This window comes from Rissa tridactyla, chromosome 3 (assembly GCF_028500815.1).
Source record: "Rissa tridactyla isolate bRisTri1 chromosome 3, bRisTri1.patW.cur.20221130, whole genome shotgun sequence".
Lineage (NCBI taxonomy): Eukaryota > Metazoa > Chordata > Aves > Charadriiformes > Laridae > Rissa > Rissa tridactyla.
In genome coordinates, this window is record NC_071468.1 from 81029054 (window position 1) to 81052772 (window position 23719).

Here is a 23719-nt window from a genome sequence, read left to right on the forward strand (position 1 = left end):
TTAGAAATGTTGATAGCTGATGTCTGAGACTAAGAAGAGAAGAAAACAAGGGTTGGACCAACAGATTTAGAGACATTAGGCTCCTAAATCCCAAATTGTAATCCTCAGAATCTCTGTTGTTATCTAAACTTGCAGCTGTTCTCAAACAAAATGTTTGTCTAGCGTCTCTCTCCTGTAGCAGCCAGTACTACAGGTGATGTAGGTGACGTACTGAAAAAAAATATATCGGAAAGCAAATACAGTGATGCCTTCACTTTCATATTACCTTTCAGCAGTCAGTGATTTAAATAACTGATGATCTGCCTCTAAGCTTCAGAGTTCAGTAACTACCAAGGTATCCGACTTCCATTAATTCATCTAATTCTTTTTTTGAGTATGCTTGAACTTACAGTGTTTTTGGCATTTTGTGACAATGAATTCCCAGATTTAATGATATTCTACATGGGAAAAACATTCCACTTGATATTGTTTTCACCTGATATTCAGTTTTATCATGTACCTCCTTACTCTTACATTATGAGCAATAGTCAGTCATTCTGTATTTACCCATTCTTGCTTTTTAAACACCTCATCACATCATAGAAATGAGCAATTTCATGTTTATTGCAAGTACAATCCCTATGGGGCTCTACAGTCAGGGCATTCTTTATGCGCGTCTCTCTCTGAGGAATTTGATTGCCTCTGTTCGCACAAAACAATGCGAGTATGTTTTTGTGCTGGATTTAGGAGTTAACTTTCATCAGAGCTGTAGTGCTTTAGATTTGTGGCTTAAACAGTGTTGATAAGACACCAGTGTTTTGGCTGTTGCTGAGCGGTGCTTGCATAGCATCAAGGCTTTCTTTTTCTCACCCTGCCTGCCCAGAGAGTAGGTGGGGGTGGGCAAGAGGTTGGGTGGGAACACAGCTGGGACAGCAGACCCAAATTGGCCAAAGGGATATTCCATACTGTGTGCTGTCATGGTCAGAAATAAAAAGAGGTAGAGGAAGAAGAAAGGGATGTTTTTTGCTTCCAAGGTATCTGTTGTTCGAAGGGTGGTGGGGCACTGGTCAACCTGTGGGATGTGGTGAGCGATTTTCTTTACTTTGCTTGTGGGTTTGTTTTTTTTTCCCCTTTCCTTCCTCCATTAAGCTGTCTATATCTTGACCCATAAGTTTTATTACTTTTATTCTTCCTGTTTTCTCCCCCGTCCCACTGTGGTGGGGGGTGAGTGAGCAGCTGTGTGGCTGCTTGGCTGCTGCTTGGGATCAACCCATCCCAATACTTTGCGCAGACACCTGAAAACATGATTGAAGGAAGAAGTAGTGCGCTCTGGTTCTGTGGTAACAGTGCTCACTGAATTAACCAGTGGTGTGAAAGATCCCTATGCCCTGTGTTCCTTGAGGTTATTTTAGTCACTTGGTATAGAATATTCCTCTTGAAGTTGTACACAACTTTGTATAGTTTGTTGAAAATCCTTTAGGCTAGGGTGAAACCAAGAAAGACTTAATTAGGCAACAGTGCCTATGCTGGACTGCTTGCACATTTACCGGTTTGTCCTTGCTGAAAGGGCAGTTGGTGTTTTCCTTGCTTTATTCAGTCCATTAACATGTGGACTAGAGTTTGGTGGCCAGCCTCTAGCTGAGCGCATCTCTCTTAAGATGTGAACTAAAACTTGGTGGGTTTTTTCTGTCTTGTTAAATCTTGACAATGCTGGAGAAGAATAACAGGAAGGTGGAGAATGTTTTACTGAACTGATATTTTAGGGAGAGAAAAGTTGCTAGCTCTCCCCTTTTGTTGTATGCTGAGTTAGGATTGTAGTTTAGGGATATGGATTATACACCTCCCTAGATTTTGCTGTCATTTGTTCTATGGCATGTATTTACTCTGAGCCATCTGTTACTTTCGCTTGCCCAAAGGCACGTTGGAAGTTTGGCCTGAAAATAAACTGAATCTGATATTACAGGCCTGAATTGTAATCATAAGCTGGTCACACAGTAAGAATAGATGATCATGGAGTGATGGGTTGGTGATTGAAGCATTTATTGTGTGATTTGTAGAGTAAACTTCAGTTTTCCGGTTATAAATCAGATTCTGAGGAAGCTGTGAGAATGAATATAGATGAGTTTGTACAGTAGTGACTTCCTTGCTTGAATTCAAATATTTCTTAAAACATAGACAGAAACATTTATATCTATATCAACCACTCCTTTCTTTGAAACTGACGAAGACTGCTGAACTGAGTTGCTTAGTGAGTCTGTATTTGGAAAATGGCTTCTGATTAATTTGTTCAAGAAATTGAAGGCATTATTCTTAGCTGCTGCTGTAAGGGTGAACGAGTTGTCCTCTCCTTGAAAGATTAAGGAAGACTAAAGAGGATTTCTGGAAGTCCTCGCTTCCATTTCTTTCAAGAAATTTATTATTTATGGTGAGTTGACCCCAGCCAGCAGTCAAATGCCCACCCAGCCTCTCACTCACTCCCTTTCGCTGTGACACAGGGAGAAAATATGAGACGTGTAACAGTTGCTTGGGCAGACAAACACCGTAAGCACAGATGTTGTCTCCCCCCTTACTTCTCCTTTCCCTGAGGGTTTTATTGCTGAGGATGACATCATATGGTATAAGAGCTTTGTTGCCTCTGAAGCATGAATATAAAAAAAATGCCTGGTTTTAAAATTTTCTTGTTAGTGTGGCATTTTTGTTTATAGGGAGTCTTTAAAAGTTGATTCTATAAATCTGAACAGTTTGTATATCTGCTGTGCTAAGTACTCGTGATACTTGTTCAAAGGCTTTTAACTGTTAAATAGGAGAATCTTGACTAATATGTTACATACATTCTAACAGAACACAACTACATTTCTAGAAATGTAACCATTTATGAAATTGCACAACAGGAAAAAGTCCTGCTTTAACCTCCTCATATTACTAGAGACATAATGAGGCTATTTTCCTTTTCATTATATCAGCCAAGAATGATAACGTTATGCCGCAATTTTTGTTCTCCTCCCTATTTTCTCATGGAATAAGCACGCGTTTCTGATAGTTTACAAGCTTGGTGAAAAGATGGTTAGGGATCTCCTCACTGTAGGAAACCATACAGGTGTCTCTCTCAAAGTATCTTCTTGCATGTATTGCCAGCACTGTAGGCAGTCGGCCCAGGAGAGGTCGGCAGCAGCTGTTTGTCTTGATTCTAGTTAGCACACGTTGTAATATTGCAGGAATGCAGCACTACTTTCTTCTTTTTTTTTTTTTTTAAGTTCTAATTCTAAACTGTAACAATAATAAATTATCAATTAGGAAACTGCCATTTGCTGGTCACCAAATAGCTGATGTGCTGTTTGAAGTGCCTGTGTTGCATGTGAGCTCTAAAGAGAAGACAAGGGACTCTGTCTCTTAAATCATGATGTTTCTCAGGAAATTAGGAGTTACTGGGCACTGAGTGTCTTCGGCAGTTCGGTACCTCCACATTGGTAAGAAAAGCTGACAGAGACTTTCTGGAGTAATGTTAGAAAGATTGAGGGGTTGCACACTGCTAAAATCTACTCAAACTTAGGAACCTTTAAATGTGTGTTTTTAATGTATTGATATAGGACTTAAATGCAAGATGAAGGAACCCAGTAAATAATGTTCATAGGATACTTATATGATCTATGACATTTAATTAAAGACATCTTAGTGTATGCAAAATTAGACCACTTTCTAGCAAGGTGAATTTTGGATAAAATGCAGAGCTTTCAGCTCCGAAATTGCAGTGTATCATTGGGAAGGTATTTACTGTATATTTGTAAGGAAGTATGCACATGACTATAGTATCCTGATGAGAGTTTTCATTGATATTAATGAGAAGTCTTTCCCTACTTAAATAATCTCATCTTCAGTGTTCACTGATGTTACTAACTAACAGAGTTTTCCTCAAAGTTTCTCATAACTTTCTGCGTCCTCTACTCAAAAACTATGGCAGGTTCCAAGCAAGGTGCTGAATGGTAGAAAAAGTGTAAGAACATTTTTTAGGAAGTACTACAGACGTTATTATAAAAATTAAATGAATGCAATAAATCCAAATGTTGCTAAATATAGCAAACACTTAAAATTCCACAATACCCTTGCATTATTTTAATGAAATTGTTGTGTTTGTGTGGACAAAGACAATTGGTTATTTTTACTTATATATACTTTCTACATATTTCTGTATTACTCCTTGCAACCATTGATAAAAATCCTTACTCTCACAAAAAATGCTGGAAATTGGATGAGCTGATAGTTTTGGGAATTTTTTTATTTAGTAATAGCCAAAGTTGGCCAGGACTCTTGTTTCTTTCAAAGGACAGTTCCATCTTTTTAGTACATGGCAATTAAATGAGTTTGCTTATATGTTACTGTACTGTAACTGTACTGTAGAATTTACAGCTTCTTTCTTAAGTGGTCTAAAAATCTGCATGTTTCTATTTTGAAAAATAATTCTGTAGTTTATTTTGAAGTACTTGCTGGTTTTCTGCTTCAGATTGCCAGCATTACTTGTATTATTGATTAAATTGCTGAACACAAACATTATTTTATATTTTCTCTAAATGAGAAGTCTTGTTTCAGTGCTTTTGTAGAACAATCATTCTTTTAAGATTAAATATGAATCTTATCCTAGGTAGTATTGTGCTTACACAGCTATGGTGTGTTATCTGCTAGATGCAATGATTTTAATAACTGTAACTAATTACTAAAGAAGTCCTTAAAAAGGACTCTTGATGTATGGTAAGACACTTAATTCAGAATTGACATCCTGTCTTTCCAAGCGACATGGACGTTGCCAGAGATTTTTCTGTGAAGAGTTCACTTTACACCATGCTGAAAAAAATGCTAATTTTGTGATACACTTCTGATGAAGCTAATGATATCCACCACTTTACTTACGGGCCAGTGCAATTCTTGGACATGGTTTTTGATGATGAATTCAGCAGAGTATAAAATAGCAATGTCATAAAGTACTGGAGACAGTGTTATTTAACCAGTTAATGAATCCTTGGTTCTGATTTTCGTGGTACGAATAGCAATGCAACTCATCCAGTCAGTATTACAACTTCAAAAAGACATTCTCCCATGGTTAACTTGTCTGTTGTCACATGAATCTCAGAAATATATTTTCCAAGTATGTAAGAGTTTCACCGGTGATATAGTTGGACTTCTCCACATACACAGAAGACTTTGTTTTCTTTTCTTTCAGATCAGTTTGTAAAAATCACTTGTGATACCGTACATGTATGTGCAACGATGTTGTTGGCTAGAAGCGTTACAGAGTGCTTGCTGTTTTGGGATCCTAAGGATACTGGTACTGCCTCCTGCGCTTGTACAGGGATCTGGGAGGAAACTTAGTGCTTCAGGGGCACTTATACTAGATGTCCTATTTATTGTCTCTTATGAAAATAGTTGTCTTAAAAATAATGGCAACTGATATAGAACATCTTTATATGCCTCTTAAGAACTATTTTCTAGGCTTTCCCATAATACTTTTTGATTTTACCTCTACCCCATTTCACAAACCTTCCCAAAGTTATTTCAGGAATCTTACAGGATGGGTTAATGAGGAATGAGAGAACAATTGTACTCGTACAGCCTTTCCCCTGTAGCTTGAACAACAGTGTACAGGCAGGGTCTTGAGGCTTAGTGTATCTGGCTTAGTCTTTTGTTTTACTGCATTTGAAATTGTTCTTAAATGCTAAAATAGGTTATGCTTTTCTCAAAAGGGATGGTTTGTGCTTCCTTCAGAAGCATTTGGGGGAGATGCTCCACATTCAGAACAATTCAGTTCCAACTTTGAGGCCTTGAAACCGTATTTTGAAAGAGATCAGAGTTAATTACGAAGGATAATAATGGTATTGAGTGGATAATAAACATCCAGTTATTTAGAACTGGGAGATAATATAGTATTTGGGGCATTTGTTTAATTGTCTGTAAATCTGATAAGTGATTCAGGTGCTTAAATGCACACCTGTTGCCAATTTAAAAACTTCACAGAATTAGACCTTGTATTCAGCTCCTGTTTCAGAGGATGCGAACATCCTCTGTGTCACATCTACTGGCCCATACAAATTTCTTTGATACTATAAAGGGTCTCAAATCTCACTAGATGCTATCCTTAGGGATTAAATCCCACCCAAGTGCCTGCCATAAGGGAAGTTTGAATCTTCCTGCATGGTTCAGGCACAGGTTTTTAGAAATATTTTCACATTTTTGGTTTTCTATCCAAAACAACAGCTGGTTTTGGAGAGAAGAACATCAGTGCATGTGCCTAAATGCCCTGAAGGAAATGGGCTGTAGGCTTTGTATGGTACTTCTCTCTCTATAAGCGTAGTAGTGTCTGGTTACGTGTGTTGTAAACGTAGCCACCATAGACACATGAGGTACTCTCATACTAAATACACAGGTATGAGTCGACAGATTGACAGAGTTGTTGGGGCCACTATTCAGAACGTGAATTTTCCTGTACAGATTCCCAAGTAACATGCCTGGGATGTGTGTTCGGGATCGAGGTAAGAACAGTAGATCTAACAAACCATTTGTCAAATTCGTTTGTTAATGGAGAATGACTTTGTTTCTGCTTTCCAGTCTGGTTTCCAATTGTTTAGGAGCTCGACTTTAGACCTGGCTAGAAGCAGCCTTTAATTAGATTACTTTTTAACATTCACCTAGACAAGATTGGCAAACTTTGGGAGTAAGTGTAGGGTTTGTATCTCCAATTATGCTTTTGGGACTGGGATTAGAACCAGGTGGTTCCCCCTCACCCTCTCCTAAGGTTCAAGGGCAAGTGTGAGTGCTGAGTTTTGGGGAATAATTTCTTCCTGCAGGCATGGACTGATGCTGTTTTCACAGGAAGGAGTGGCAAAAAGAATTCGTCAGCTCTCAGTTTGAAACAGTCAAATGTTCTAGATTATCCCAAGGTTTGTAAGACTGAATATTTTAGTGTCGTAAGAGTGGGGATGGAAGGGAGGTAGAGTTGGAGAGGAGCAAAATTAAGCATAGTCTATTTCTTGAGCACAGTTTTCAAACAGGTTTACTGATAATGAACAGAAGTTGTCCCTGTATGGTATTTTTACTGTTTCTGTAAGGTCTGCTGAAGGTTTATTATTTAAATTGTTACATTTGTCCCTTCTCTTAAACAAACCTATGCTATTCAAGCTTGATTTGAAATATAAAAAAAAAATAAATTAGTTATTTCCTTCCGTGGAGAATTCCAAAATGGAATTAACTAAATTATGAATAAGATGTACTTACCATGAACAATATGACTTAGCTACCATAATTGCGGCCATTGGATACACAGTTTGATATTTTGCACTTTGTTAAATAAATGTCTCCTTTTGGTCTTACTCCTTTTACGCTGCTGTAGTAGCTTGAAGGTGTAATAGAACTCCTTTCCTTGTGGTAGTCCCATTTTCCTTGAAGAGTCCTTTGGACTTGTTTTCATTTGTGTACCAAACTGAAGAACTTATTTCTCAGAAGAAAATAAAAAGCAGAACCTGATTTTGGTTGTACACCAAGCTCATGAGCCAAGTGTAATTTATCTTGTCTTTTGAAAGCTAATTATTAGTTAACTTCACTTGCTTCCATAGCTTTGGATATCCCAACAGTAAGCTTCTATTATATGCATTGGTATTTCAGTTAATTAAAGATATTTTGCATTATCCAAAAGTGGCTTTCTTATTATAACTTTATTATTTAAAAAAGTTAATAAAAATAAGGAAAGTAATATTCTTGCCCTGCTAAAGTAAAGGTCCAGTTTATTAATGTCAGTGGTATTAATCTGAGTCATTATCTCTTCTGCTTATGTAGTGTTACTAGCTAATTCCAAAAAGATGTTTGGATTTTCACAGTACTTAGCAGTTGTCTATGTCCAGGCATAGATGTGTGTTATCCATGAGAGATGTACCTGACTGCGCACCGAAGCTGATGCTGTTTTTGATAATTCCTCCTGTTAACCTGCCTTGGTTGCATAAAGGTGCTTACACAAGTTTGTATAGATCGTATTCAACAAATCTTTCTAGAAGATCTGTAATGTGATGATTTTTGCCTCTTGCACAATTATGTTACACTTAAACGCTTCTTGTATCTTTGCAAGATAGTTTTTCAATATGATTGTTTTCTGGTTCTTGCTTTTCTTCTTGGGTTACTGAAGGATTTTGACAAGTAGATGCATCCATTCTCTCCTCTTATGTAATATAAGGTCAGTTCACCCTCTCAGATGGATTTCACTAATGTTTTGAAGTAAAGTGTTATGGGAGACCACCTTCTCTTGTTCTGAAAGGGCTAATGTACCTGCAAACTGTTTTCCTGGGAGAAGGAAGAGGGTGGACAACCAAGAAACAGCTTCCTGGCATAGTTTAGAAGCAATGCTAGAATGGGAAAAATTGTTTTGGTAAGCTTTGCTTGTGGCCACCTTCAGACCTTTTGTGGGCTTTGGTATGGTAATCAACCAAGGAAGTACAGTTAAGCCCCAGCGGTGGCAAGATTACTTGTTATCACAGGCATAAAGGATTGACTTGATCTGCGCAGGATGATAATTTTAAAGCAGACTACACACAGCAGAGAAATACAGATTCTTTCTGTTCTTGCCTTCCCATTAGAGCTGAGAAGATAAAAGCTTTTATTATTGGTTTTCTGCTACAGTAAGCCTATTTATGTGTGCTGATTATTACTTGTACAAATTTTCATTTGCAGGTAGTCACCCAGTTGTACCTCCATTAAAATTTTATGGTGAATCTTTAGCAACTGTTATAAGCTTTACCTCCTGAAGCGGAGTTGCAAAGAACGTGGCAATGCCATTTCTGTGGCCGGTAGTTAGTGCTGGGGGCTTTATCCTTGAGTGTGCTTGTAGATTCAAACTTAGGCTGCTGTTCACTACAGGAATGCGTTACAGAATGTTTCTTACTACCATCTGAACAGGTGCTCTAGCATGGCCTTATCACAGCAGTTATGCAATTATGTGTTCTGTACGTATTATTACAGCAGTTATTTTTGCTGGAGTGCATCCCATGTCCTCTCAGCCATCCTTGGTGAGTTGCAACATGCGTTACTTAGCTGTCATTATTAACTCAAAGGTTTTTTCTTTCTCTCGTGTATCTATTGTTTTTCATCCTCCCTTTACGTCCTTTGGACATGTATGTCTGTATTTACCTTCCATACACTTCCTGTTTTTCTTTAGTGACAGACATTTCTGGAATGGAGAAAGATTAATCCCCTGGGGTTGTTTTCAACCTCTGTTGATGACACGGTATGAAAGGGAGAAACACACAGAGCACCCTATTAAGCTAAAGCAAAAACACACACTTCCACCTCACCCCCTATCTTGTATTTGTGGCTTATGTTTAGTGTTTAAATGAACATACATGTTATGTATGATGAAGTTGGAAATTTGCTTATAGTACATCTCCACATAGAATCATAGAATGGTTAGATTAGGAAGGGACCTTAAAGATCATGGGCTGGGACACCTCCCACTAGACCAGGCTGCTCAAAGCCCCATCCAGCCTGGCCTTGAACACTTCCAGGGATGGGGCATTGACAGCTTCCCTGGGCAACCTGTTCCAGTGTCTCACCACCCTCAGAGTAAACAATTTCTTCCTAATATCTAATCTAAATCTACCCTATTTCAGTTTAAAACTGTTACCCCTTGTCCTATTGCTACACTCCCTGATAAAGAGTCCCTCCCCATCTTTTCTGTAGGCCCCCTTTAAGTACTGGAAGGCCGCTATAAGGTCTCCCTGGAGCCTTCTCCTCTCCAGGCTGAACAACCCCAACTCTCTCAGCCTGCCCTCATAGGAGAGGTGCTCCAGCCCTCTGAGCGTCTTCATGGCCCTAAGTCTCTATTGCTTGGAATGCAGTCTGTCTCTTGCTGCAGGAAATGAAAAAGTTAAGTGGTGGGGTGCAAACATGCAGACATTTCTCAGTCTAGCAATTGAACTACGCCTTGTTCTTGGTAAAGAAAGATGAGCTATTCTGAAAAAGGGGTTGTTTAAATTTTTTCTAATGTTTTTTTTCCACAAACGACAACTATCCTTAGTAATGATCTCAAAGCACATGTAAAACGAACATGTTATTGGGCCAAGACAGATGTTTAGTATCACACCAAAACCATATTGGGCATAATCACAGGGAGCATCTCTCCATCTGACACTCCCAGGAGCTGTGTCAGGCAGCTGGTGGTGAATCCCATGGGCATGGCAAAGAATGTGGCAAAGAGAGTGTCTGGAAAGGGTTAATACTGAGTGCGTGGCTTGCAATTCCATTATTTTGTAAGGTTTTTTTGGTTTAGTGACTTATGTAATTAAGATCTGAAATCGTCTCTTGTATGAATGATGACACACACAGGCACTGTTAGGCCTCCTCATTATGTTGAAGCATTTGTTTAAATTCTGGTATTCACTGAGATGAATACCGTGTGTCGGGCAGCCGCTATTTCTTCCTGAGTACATATTCCTTAATCTTGACATATCCCTTTCAGAGATTGACCCGGTCTTGACTGGAGATCAGCAATATTCGACCCAGACAACTTGAGAGAATTCCAGTGTGAAATCTGAGGCTTTTGCAGAAAATCAGATGTCTGAAAGTGTACAATTGTTACTACATCGTATAGCACTGCTTATAAGATACTACAATCATTATTTTGCAGCTTTGCTTTGGCCTGCTGTTTATGATTAACGTCCCAGACATTATTAAACCAATATTATCCCTGGCTGTCAGCTTTGACGCTAGGTGCTGTATTTGTACTGTTTGCATCAAATGTGCTTGGATAAGAAGTTTAAGTGAATCTAATACAAATGTCCCCTAATACAAATTTACAAATGTTGTAAAATGGCTTTTTCATCTAATGCTTTTATTTGTTTCTTTAAAATGGCAGTGAGCAATACACACCGAATAGAATGTGGGGTTTTTTAAATATTGAGACTTATTTGTAAATAAAATATGAAGTTTACCTCTGTGTTAATGAAGCTGCTGAGGTTAACTGGAGCAATTCTAAAATGTGTTCATGTCACTAAAATGTAATGGTTCAGGATTTATTTATTTTTATTCCTCTTGCATAGTAGTGCAAAGAAGTAAAATATTCTGTGCGTGGATATATTTTAAATGTCTTAATTTGTCCTCATGGTCTTGCTGGTTTTGTGTTTGGTTTAGGTAATACTGTGCTAAATGTTAAAATAAACATGTTTTTGATGTTTTTAAAATATATTTAAAGTGCAAAAAGTTACTGCACTGTCCTTTTATTTTTTGTTTTGTCTTATGACTGGGATATCTTTTGCCTTTTTAGCTTCCTTTGCATTTGAAATGTTTCCACTTTCACAAGTGAAAGTGGCATTTGATCTAAATACTATGTGGTCAATAGCAAGCTGCTATTAATTGCCAACGTCTAAAGCCTCTTTTTTCTTTATAATGTTCTTTGATTAGATTAGTAATCAGTAATAACTTCTTCAGGTTTTATAAATGAGACGTTTAGACAGCAAGAAACTTGTTAATAGTTTAAAGAATTATAGGCAATATAGGCAAAACCTAGTGACATAGCTTAATATTCCTTAAATAGTTTAAACAAAATGACTGCTGTGATGTTTTAAGGGACCTATAGCAAGTCAAATACCGGATGCTACAGAAGCTGGTACTTAAGGATAACGTAACTGCAGATTTTATCTGTGATTCTGTTAATGCTATGTTATTCCATCATTTGTAAGTAAAGAAAGATTAGTGTTCAACTTGAAGATGGAGGTACCAGACCTGAGCAGTCCCCTTCTCTTAGGCCTACTGGGCAGCTGGCTTGTTTTATTAGAAAGTATAGAAATTGAGTATGTTTAAAAAGGGCATCTCTTTGACCATAATCTCTGCAACACTTCAGTGGGGAAGAGGAAGAGACAGTTCTGTTATTTGCCTGTAGAAAAAACATAGGAAGGCCAGGAGTGGGAGGAAAACTTAAGTAGTTTGTGAAAATATGAAGTGGAAAACTTCTCTAGTAGCGTTCATTACCTTTGTAATATTGCTAGCAGTTTTTAAAAATGTTTCCATTTAATGAATAAAAACCTGCTGAGATTGTGATCCAGGTTTACTGTTAGGTTTACTTTCAAACAATAAAGCTTGAATGGTTTCATAGATGAATTCTGAGTATAATCTGCTTTTATGTTTTACTTTCTCTCATAAAAAGTTTCCATGTTAAAAACACACTTGCTTTTAAAAGAAGTAAAATAAGCTTTAAAAGTTATTGCCTCTCATCCTCTCAAAGCTTTAGAAAGGTGGATATTGCTTTTTCTGCTTTACAAACAAGCTTGGTGAAAAGTTAAGGTTTTCTTAAGAGGCAGGAAATCTGACATAGTGATAGGAATCATTAAACTTCAGTTCCTTTTCCTAAATATCATTAGCAGAATGGGCCCAAATTGTCCTTACTTGTTGGGGTGGGGGGAGAGATATTTTTACCATGTGAAGATGCACTGCTCTTAAGGTTAGATTCCCATTCCACTTGTCCCTCTACAAACATGAAATAAGATGGTACCTGTTCTTACACCTTTTTCTCGAGGGGGAATGGGCAGAAGAATGGCAAAATTTCATCTCGCATCTCTATATGTGGGTCCTGGTGCAAAGGGTTTAATCACTGCTGCCTTTTAGTTCCTTGTTCCAAAACCTTAGCAGGGTCATTTTGTAGTTAGTACAGACATTTCAGATCAAGCTGCAGGCAAACAGGTATATTTCTGTCAAATCAGAAGGAATTCTTTGCTGTGAGGGTGGTGAGGCACTGGAACAGGTTGCCCCGAGAAGCTGTGGATGCCCCATCCCTGGAGGTGTTCAAGGCCAGGCTGGATGGGGCTTTGAGCAACTTGATCTAATGGGAGGTGTCCCTGCCCACGGCAGGGGTTGAACTGGATGATCTTTAAGGTCCCTTCCAACCCAAACCATTCTGTGATCCTATGGATTAGTTACCCTTGTGGTCACTGTGGGAAGACAAGCAGTAGTGTTATAGATTGAGGCCCAATAATTGACAGGAACCAGTCCAATTAATCAAATTAGTTTATTAAGCAAGCGGCAACAAGCAAAACAGCGCTGGGCGGCCGGGGAGTCTTTGCTCCGCCAACGGCGCACACCCACTCCCCGAAAGTAGTTGATTATATACTCTTCTGGTTCCCGTATATGTGTCAATCCTGGTATATTCCGTGTCTAAGTGACGTGTTGCTAGGGGGTCGGTCTTGTCCCGGCTCCTGATGGTCGTGAGGCTGAAGGCTCCTCATCTTTATCAGTGTCCTTGGGGAGACTCTTTTCAGCTTATCTCACAAATTAGCTCTTCCCTTTGAAGTGTTAAAACACACCAGATGCCTGTGATTTAGGCCTTGAGGTGTCAAAGTGCCCCAGACAGCACACCGGATGCCTGTGATTTAGGCCTTGAGGTATCAAAGTGCACCAGATAACACGCTGGATGCCTGCGATTCAAGTATGTGAAGAGTCGAAACAGTGTAAGTTTTCACCAGCCTTTAAGAAAGCCTGATTTGATTAACAAACATGATTCTATTTATTACAGTAGCTCATCCATTCTAAAGGTAGTGTGATGCAGGCAGGTATCTACATCAGCAGGCTTTACACGAAAGCAGGTAACTAATATTTTTTTTTTTAAACAAATGTAAATTTATGCTGCATCTCATAGGGCCACAGCATTTTTGGCCCAGTATTTACAGCTGCCTATAGGATGCTACAGAATAATTGTGTAAGTTCCTACTCTTCACCTTGGTTTTCACATTAACAGTAGAGTAATTGCACCTGTCCCCTGCCTTCTAATTGATGGCTATTTTTGTTTTCTTGTGGTGCCCTGGTGAGCGTGGGTGTCATGGACCAGAAGTGAAGGGCATGTGGGGTTTGCCTACAAATAAGGTGCAGAAGCCTTGGGCAGCTGCTCTGCCAGATCAGCCCCCCTGGGGACCAGCAAGTTCTGAAAACACATAGGCATGTGTGGAGCAGCATTTATTAGTATAAGCTCAACTGCAGGGCTTCGGGGCTGGATTTTGCTCTTTGTCCAACTTGTGGTCATGGAGGTGTGCCCTTACTTGTTGTCTAGGGTTCCAGGTTTTTTCTTTCAGACAGTATTAATAACATGACGAATAAAGGAGGAAGAAATACTCCTTTAAAACTCAGTTCCTAACTGAGATGGGCCTGCTGGAGATGCTTTAAAATCTCCTAGAAGTGTGTGTGAAAATTGAACCTTTTAAAGTGGGTTCAAACTTTCATAAATTACTGTGCACGTTATTTCAGAAAGGACAATTAAGATAATAATATTACAATTATGTTGGTATGTTATTGTAAAGAACCATAATTCTATAGAAATAGGTATTTGAGTGTAGGTATAAAATAGATGGGCAAAATGGAGTGATCTTTAACAGCTAATAGCATTGGAGCAGTAAAAGAGTGATTTACCTTTTTTGTTTGGTTCCAAACAGAAAAGGTCAGGTTAGATTCCCTCAAATTTCGGACATGTTGCTTCTCTTCTGTAATGGTGGCTATAATGTTCAGAGGATGTTTTCACCAGGAGCTACGCTGATATGACCTCCATGTCATATATCCACTGAATGTCTCAAAAGCCGCGGTGTTGCTTGGCTCTGCTTCTAGGCTTGAACATGTCCTCTCTATCACCTTCTCAGTTACAGATTTTATCTTTCCATATTTTGTAGCTTCGTCATTATAACGTTTGTCTTGAAAGTATCAGCTGTTGTGATAGCTTTTCTCAAAAAGCATCTTGACGCGAGGTGAGAAAACAAGCAGACCTGACAAGTCAGTGACATTTCTCTGCCTGTGACTGGAACACTGCATCTGGATTTGCTTCTGTGCTGTATTGCAAAGTTGGTAGCTAAAATACAAATGTAGTCATTAAATGAAGAAAAATGTTAAGGATAATTGGATTAAAGCAGGAAGTTCTGTACAGTATATGACTCTGGGGGGGGGAGAAGTCATTTTATTAACTCTGTTTTAAGTTCTTTAAATTCTGGATGGCTGATGGTCTTGCATGCTAAGAATGATGCAGATCATTAGGTTTGTAATGGTATCATTAGTTGTTTCAAAAATAATCTAAATCTGTGTCTATCTGCTACCATCAGAAACTGTAGCTGTGCATTAGGGTTCATTAAACAATTCAGCTGTGGGCACCTTTCAAAATTAAACAACTTTGAGAATAGTTTCAGTAAAAAGCTTGGAACGAGTACAAGTTCAGATGGAGAACAGCTGTGTTTTGCTGTATGAGCCTGTTTCACACAGGAAATAAGACCGCACAGAAATAGGCTGTAGTCCTGGGGAGAGCCCCGTGCTATGTACGTGTGTGTGTGTAACGCTCCCGGCTGTGAGATGAAAACATCCCGAGGCACGCTTTTTTACAATTTTCCAGCAGCCCCTTTATTCCCTTTATCTCTTCCAATAGTTCAGTGCTATGCGTATTATGATCTTTTTTTTCCTGTTGTAATTTTCTTTGCCTGTTTGCTGGTTAAAGATGGCTAACCGGTTGTCAAGAAGGATGCCCCTGCATCAGTGCTGGAGGCTGTTGATGACCTGAAAGCTCCCAGTGTGGGCTGATTCAGAGGAAATCTTCCCGTGGGTTGTAATCACTTACTGATGTTGGGAGCTAAAGTTCAGTTACATAGACTTCACTATAGTACTCTTGTGTTAGTGGTGCTAAAGGAATAATTGCCACTTTGCCTCATTGCTGGTAACTTTTCTTTAGGGAGGAGAGAGAAGAGGAGTTTGCAGAGTGACCTCCGCATGTTACCATGTCTTGCCTACGCTCTGTGCCTTTCACATTCCTTCTATTGAATTTTGATTATCAGCATTTTGAGAGAGAGTTTGTTTTTTTTTTTAAACTTGTTTAATTGAAGTGCCAGCCAAGTTCTGCTTGCTTAAAAAGGTCTTTCAAGTTTGTGATGCGAGTTCGTATTATAGCATTAACAAAGCCATGTTATTTGTTTTGTTCTCATCTAGGTGCTTGAACTGGGATTTGATTTCTCATCCTATGGATCACTGAATGAGTAACAGATGGCCTTGCCTCGTCTTACAGGCGCTTTACGCTCCTTTTCAAATGTCACTAAACATGAGGATTACAGTGAAGAATTAGCTGACTTAACGGTAAAGATATTTTTTTTTCTCTTCTCCAAAGCATAATTGTAAAGTATTAGTGTGTATATCGTTAGAATTGTTTGCTTTCTTCAGTTGCATTGCTATTTAATAAAAGTAGGCAAGCAAGACTGGGCAGAGTGTGTATAGTTTCCTGTCCTTTCCTTCATAGTGTCTTCACTCAAAGTCAGATTTGCTGTAGCTTTGTGATTTATGTGCTATATGGATAAGGTTGCTTGGCTGTGTTCGTGCAGCACTGTTATTTCATCTTTCAGGAAGTTAAGTTGGGCTGGGCTGGTATGTTTGGGCTTTTTTGAGCTTACACAGAGCTGGGGAGCCAAATGTCTCCCTTTGAATATTATATTCACCTCGGACTCTTGTTGGGGGGATGTTTAGAATAAATGCAGTTATACTGAATTTAGGTACTTTTTCCCCCAAGAAATACTGCATTAAAGCAATAGATATATTGTGGAACCTGTAATGTGAAACAAATTTGGAATCTTGAGCGCTGTAAATCGCTTGAAGTTGCAAGAGTTTCACTTTGCAGAGAATTCTGCCTTGGAAAGAGTAAAGTAGTGAGAGAGTGTGTATGTGTGTATCCTCCTTCTTCCTTACAGTCAGGAAAGGGTGTAAAGAACAGATAATAGGGGAAACTGAATGCAATTGGAAAGAGATGGTTTTATCAGGTGTTTAATTGTAAAGGAAACTCCATATAGTAATTTGAAATAAAAAAACAAAAAAAAAAAAAAACCAAACCCAAAACATTTTGCATTTTCAGATTAAAAGATCAAAACTACATGAACAGTTGCTGAAGTCTGATCTTACTTGGAAGAAGATAATAAAGTTTGTTGATGACAATTTGGACAAAAAAGAACATCAAACTGTAAATGGTGATTTAAAAACTATATTACAAGCTGCAAAACAAATAGGTATGTTTTCATTCCCTAGTAGTCTAATAATACACTGCTTTGTTGGGGTTTTTTTCTCAAGCTGCTTTCTGCTTGCATACTTTGCATACGGGTACAATTTTAGTTCTAACTTGATGCGAGGTTTGCCCTGAAATATCTTGGAAACTCCAGTTAATCTGATATGTATATGCACAATCTGCCCTTCTGTTTTATTTTAAAATATGATTCCATTGTTAAGTGGAATCCTTGCTTTTTGATAGTATTATATAGTGTGTGGTATGGTTTGTGATTGACCTTCAGTAAGCAAAAGCAACAGCTTCTTTTGGAATGGCAGTACACTGAGAAAAGAACAATCTTGGTGTTATCTGCTTTAATTCCGTGTGATTGGTATCATGAAAAATTGGACTGCTACACAGGCAGATAAATAATCTAAAAAATGTTTCCTGCTTGAAGTGTTTGATGTTGAGGAGAAAATAAATAATAAATTTCACTTATCTGGAATTAAGCTTTTAAAACTGAAATACATTATGGCAAAGAAAGTGTGAAAACTTAGTTTTTGATCAACAGACTAAAACTACTAGTTTAGTACTTCTGACACAAGTGACTTTAAATAATGATGTGTATTTGTATGTTAGGAATACGAGTGAGGTTCATGCACCCAAGTTTAGGTCTATATAATTTTTTAGTCTTGGATTTATTTATTTTTCCTGTGATTTCTATATGGCTAATGCTGAAAGGAAGGCTGAGCCACCTTTTTCCTTTGGGATCTATTTACGTATATATTGTATACGCGTGTCTCTTTATGTCACGTATCTTCCATATGTAGGTATCTAATTATCCTGTAAATATCACCTCCAATCTTCTCCATGAGGTTTTCTGCTTTTCAAAGTTCACCATAGGGAAATTCAAGAGAAATTCTGAATTTTTAGGCACCTCCATTTATATGTTAAGTTTCTAGTTTCTCAGCCTTGTTCCATTTGCTTATGCTGGATTTCTTTTGCTCTTTCCTGTTACATTGTGGGGAAAAAATGCCTTGATTTTGCTGGGGTTAAAGTCTAACCTAAGTTGAATCAAGTCATAAGTAAGAATGTCAAAGTAATTTGTAATTTTCCCACTAATTTCGTTAAGTCTTTTAACAGGCAGAAAACAGGGACGTAGTAGAGCAAATATGTAGGCCCATAACTGGATAGCAGAGGTATACAGAGGCAGGCACAAGACAGTTTTGATTACTGAAAAGAGAATTGCCACGCTTACTATGCCAGAAGTGCCATTTGGGGGGGGTTAAAAAATGAATAATACTGTTCCTTTTAAAATAGAGAGTTCATTTTAATAGTTCTTTTAAATTAGCCATACCAGGGGTTTATCTTCAGTTTTATCACTTAAATCATACTGTTCTCTGCTGGAGTTCTGCTGGTTGATCCTGATATAACTGAAGAATTGACCAGATAAAGACATCTTGACAACAGCAGCATGTAAATCTCCACAGTAAGCTTTTAAGATGTTTTAAAATTTATGCTATCTTGTGAGAAAAGCTAATTATACTAAAAATGTTGGAATAATCTACCCAGTTTTTTAGAACACATTTTTTAAACTTAAAAAAAATTTCTGCATTTTGTCCTCATATAAAACAAACAAAAACCCCAGTATGCTGGCTGGTTTTGTTTAGTTTATGCTTGATGACTTTTAAAATTTTCTTCAGTAGTGACATTTTGGTTCCTGATAGGTGGTTTTGCTTATGTTTTCCTTGAGTACCTTTGAATATTTGTGTAAGAGGTAAATTTGTCTTTTTCTCTAATACTTTATTTGCATAATATGTTGTTTTGTAGGTAGAAAAACTGCCCAAAGAAATTACAGCAAATAAATGCATGAATTTAGATTTCTAACTAACACACATTTTGTAGTAATTCTGCTGGGAATTACTACAAGAATGTAGTAATTCTCAGATGAGTTCTATATGTTTAGTCTGTTATGAATATTCAGATTAGGCAGTGAATAAACAGTGAGACAAAGTGGAAATTTGTTACCTTTAAAAAGCTCATAAATATACTATTGTGAGTTTAAGACCTCAGGCAAGTTTCTCCTCTAACTTGGAAAAAAAAACACTGGTAATCCTTAATATGAATTTATAGTAAGTACAAGGATAATGAAGACTTATTGTTGTATACCTTTTATAATTCAGTACCTTGCAACAATTGCTACTTGTTGTTATGGTCTTCGTTTCATATCTCTGTTGATGAGACTTGCAGCAAGAAATTGAATACAGTTATGTTTTAGACAATGAAAGAGAATTAGTTTGAAGTGTATAAAGTTACATTTGTTTTTGGTTTTGTTAACAGTTGGAGCTGAAAATGGACAAGAAGCAATTGAAAGCGGAGCTGTTTTTCTCTTTAAGACATTTCACAGGAAAAACTGTGTTGGCCATGATGAGACAAAGGAGATCAAGCAGATGTTTGGGCCATTTCCATCATCATCTGCTACTGCAGCTTGTAATGCCACATGTCGGATTGCTTCTCACTTCACTGAAGAACAGCTTACAGCACTCGTACAGATGGCTGAAGAGCAAAATGGTGATAACAGAGTGTTCTTCGGTAAAAATACAGTGTTTTCATTTGACATGCATGATTTGGATCACTCTGAGGAGCTGCCTGTGAATGGTGAGGCCGATACACAGAAAATTATAAGCTTAGATTATAACAAATTTCTGAATAGCCAGCTGAATCACTTACAGAATCACTGTGATGAGAAATCTGATCTCAAGTCTTCGGAAAAAGTAGATGATTCTTTTTTATGGTGTGAAGTTGGAAAGTATCTGAATGAATCTCAAGGAGGTACCCCTGGAGGGCCAACGACAGAAGACCTCTGTTGTACTTTGTACGAGATGCTTGCTTCTGCCAAAAGTGGTGATGAACTTCAAAATGAGGTATAGTAGTGTATTAACTGTACTGCATGTATTTGAATATTGCAGAAATATACAATTATTTCATATTGCATTATGCCAATATATTTTATCCAAGTGTCGTCTGTTCTCTCTCTTTTCTGTTTTTTTTTTTTTTTTTTTTTTTGTCTTGAGAAAAATTACATGGCAGCATCTTAATTTACCAGGCAGAAGATGGATGCAGCATGAATTTTATGTGAATAGTCTCCTTTCCCCCATAACAGACAGGCAATTATTTTTTTTTTTTGGCCATTTGCTCAGCTTCTCCATACTTTCTTTTTAAGCATTAGGCAATTTAAGCTACGGTATGTAAGTGTGAGGAATTGCAAAGCCAAACTGAAGTTAACTTTCTTGGGCAGGTTCCATCTCCATTTTCAGAGCCTTCCTGTTGGTGGAAGGAAAGTTAGAGGATTGCGCAGGTGGTGCTACTTTAAAACTTTGTCATATCACTTCTGTTTCTTTCGATAAGGAAAGGGGGTGGGTTTATTACAAGAAGGGCAGAGAAAGCTTGAGGGAGAGAGAACAGTTGCTGGGAGACTGGAGTTGAAGGATAAGCGTAGTGGTAGAAGGGGGAAGAGCATGATTAAAGGCTTCATTTGCCATAGGGACCTGAAGTTTATTAATTGTACAGAGATAAAGATTTCGATTTCTTTTTTTTTTTTTTTCTGGATCAGTGAAAGACTTTTCAGATATAGTCACAGGGTATGCAGAAATAGTTCCATACTCCTGCATAATGCCTACTTAACACCTAAGTTTAATCTGTGAAATGTTAAAGGAAATGCTTGAAACCTTTCACTTGAAGCAAGAAGAAATAACTTTATTTTTATTTTGCAACTTTATGATCATAATTGTTTGCTAAATCAGTTGGCAGAAAGTTCAAGCTATCAGTTTTTATGTACATCACCGGTAAAGACTTAATTTCCTTTAGTTTTTGAAACAAAGACTTGCTGGCAAAATTTCTGTCTTGATGTCTTTACAGGAGTTTTAATTTGATAACATGAAGAAATTGTTTACTAATGTACACATACATTTCTGAAGATTATTTAGCCAGAGTCAATCCTTTTCTTTGCATTACTAAAGAGAAAAACTATTCTTTCCCTTGAGTGTCTGAAACCTGTATCTTATTTTGGACTTCTAAGAACTCTTGGTAATAAAAAAATAAATTTTCTCCCCATTCCTTCTTATTTCGGCCCTCAAGTTGCCTTTCCTTGCAACAATCTTATTAATTCATTGTTCATTGCACAGTGTGGATGTCAAGGAGGGGGTAAGACTAATTTGAACCTGATCACCTTTTGTTAAAGGTTGCTGTTAAAAGGGTGCTCTCTGTAAGAGTAGTCATAACTTGAAAATTTATTCTGGGCTTTGGATTTTACCATCACTTAGGGATTTGTTTTTTTTTTTTTTTTTATTACAGCAATTTTGCTGGTGGCATCATTAAAAGCAGATGGTGCTTTTAAACCTGAAGATAACCCATTTCTAGAACTAGGTCATAGATTTGCCGTATGAGATGGTATAACAAGTATGTGATTGATCATGCATACTGAAAATCTTACATTAATTGGGGTGATGCATTCATGCTAAAGACTCTGTTCTCTATGAAATTCTGTTTTTCTTTATGAACCAAGAAAAAAAGAACCATTAATATGAAAGGATATTTCTTTGTAAATAAAAATCCAGATCTGTAAGATACGCTTTCATATTTTAAAACAGTGGCCGTGTCTATTCTTCTGTTTAGGAAGATATTTATTATTACACAAGAAAAGAACATGCTGGTGGTGAGGATATTGGCGAGTGGACTTTTCTAAGACAATTCCATTTGATCCTTTAGCAAATTTTATTAAGATTGCAGATCACATTAAGAATATGAACATTTTTAGATCATTTCAGGGGTTACATCCTGTGTTTTTTTTGTAGTGTGTGTAATAGGCACACACATGTATGCTGTTCAGGTTTTTATCTACTTAATGAACTCTACAAAGAACTGAAATGAGCTTCTTTCTCCAGCACTGTATAGCTTACATTTGAAGTGGTTGGTGAGGTAGAAGAAATTCTTTGTTCTTTGTTTTCACTATATAAGAACATTGCATGCTTCCTTTGGGACAGTTTGTTTATCTGGCACATCACTGGTGACTCTTAATTAGAGGAAAATTGATTCTTATGCTTGGAGTGATATGGGAGTTATAACTTATTTTCTCAGTGTTTAGGGCACATACTTTTCATTGGGGACATAAAGTCTAGTAAAGCTAAATGACAGCTTCTGGAGCATGCTTTTTGCTATATGTCAGATCTTGTTGATGAGTATGAAATGGTAACGATGCGGTAACAAGTCCATTATTTAAAAACGGAAAGAAAAAGCTGGTAGCAGACTATAGAGTTTTGCCCAATAACCGTCATGCTTTTTTATTATTATTTTTTATTAAAATTCGGTCTGCAGTGCATTCCTCAATTCAAGTACTCAGTTCCTAGTGTATGACACTTTCAGAGTGAAGACTTGAGGCATCTGAGAGCATTTTAGCAACTTGGCCACCTAACCCCTCCCAGGGTATCTAGGAAATAGTTGGAGGAGTTTAGTCCGTCTTCGGTTACACCATGCTGTTCTCAGAGTCTGTGTCTCTTTCCTCTGTGAACCCTTGCCATAGTTTATGTGCAAAATTTTTCTGAATTTTATTTTGGAGATACCTTACTCTATTTTCACACTAATGCAGAGGTATCATAACAAAACAGGAAGAAATTTCCTATGGAGGTAAAATAACTAGAAGGGAAAAAAGGAAATGCAATCAGAAGTGTCTTAAGGTCTAATTTATACTGCACAGATTATGAAAAATTGTGCAATTTATTCATCTCAGGCCAAGGGAAGAACTTTTCCCAAATAAAATTAAGAAACATTAATGTCATTCAGCGTATTAGATTAAATTATGTTTCCCAGGCAAAATCATGTTAAATGCTGTATAAATGACTAGAAGAACACTAGGCTATGATGTGAAACAGCAGAACTGTTTCAAGAAAATTACATTGTAAGTAGTAGTTTGCATATTATGTGAGTAGCACATATGTCTACTTATCTCTATATATGATACATTTATTTGACCATTAAAAAAAGGCACAAGAAGTTTACTGCTTAGGTTCTTTTGTCTGCTCTACAGTTGCGACTATCTCCAGCTCTCTGCATTAAAATGTAACGGATACACGTACTTGAACTACAATATCCAGGGCTTCCATCAGTTAAACACAATCCAGCTGTATTGCAAACTGTCATAGTGCGAAACAAGCCTTCCTTTTTATTTCATTTCTAAGAAGAATTCATTATTCATCATTTCTACTGCAGAAGAAAGATATGGCCTCTTCCTTGTTCCGGGTAATGAAAACTACATTAAGAGACCAAAAAGTAGTAACGTGGAGTTTGAAGGTGCTGAATCCTTCCTTCAAGGGTCAAAAACATTCCTTTCAAATCAAAGTAGACCTGAAATCAGAAAAGTACAAGTTGTGGAATATAGGTTTTATATGATGGAAAAAAAAAAGAGGTCAAGAGTTGGGCAGCACCTCTTCCTTAATAAATCCATCAGTAATACATACTCTTCATTAGAGCCACAGGGTTACAGTTTTATTACTGAAATTCAGTTCTTTTCATGCTTATTTCAGGATGGAAGTTAATAGATTATTTTGTTGTTTTGTTAAATAGGATTTTTTTTTCAGTGTGATGTTTGTGTCTCTCTGAATGCTTGATGTAGCAACAGCCTTTTAGACAGTTTTCCCCAGGCTCTGCTATGTGGAGCTCCGTTGTCTCTCAGGCTTCTGCCTG

The 23719-nt window shown here is 37.5% G+C and overlaps 1 protein-coding gene across 8 annotated transcripts in view; it reads left to right on the plus strand.

Moving 5' to 3' along the window:
• ASCC3 (activating signal cointegrator 1 complex subunit 3) overlaps positions 1-23719 on the plus strand; it is a 274324-nt gene that overhangs the window by 2129 nt on the left and 248476 nt on the right. For 6 of the 8 annotated variants that reach the window (XM_054195069.1, XM_054195072.1, XM_054195073.1 and 3 more), the window contains exons 2-4: positions 15946-16089; positions 16856-17006; positions 19322-19905. In XM_054195069.1, coding sequence (XP_054051044.1) covers positions 16000-16089; positions 16856-17006; positions 19322-19905 — 825 coding nt within the window. In that variant the 5' untranslated portion in view covers positions 15946-15999. Of the gene's footprint in view, positions 1-5191; positions 5297-15945; positions 16090-16855; positions 17007-18399; positions 18471-19321; positions 19906-23719 lie in introns of those variants that run through there. The other 2 variants (XM_054195070.1, XM_054195071.1) reach the window with 2 other exon arrangements.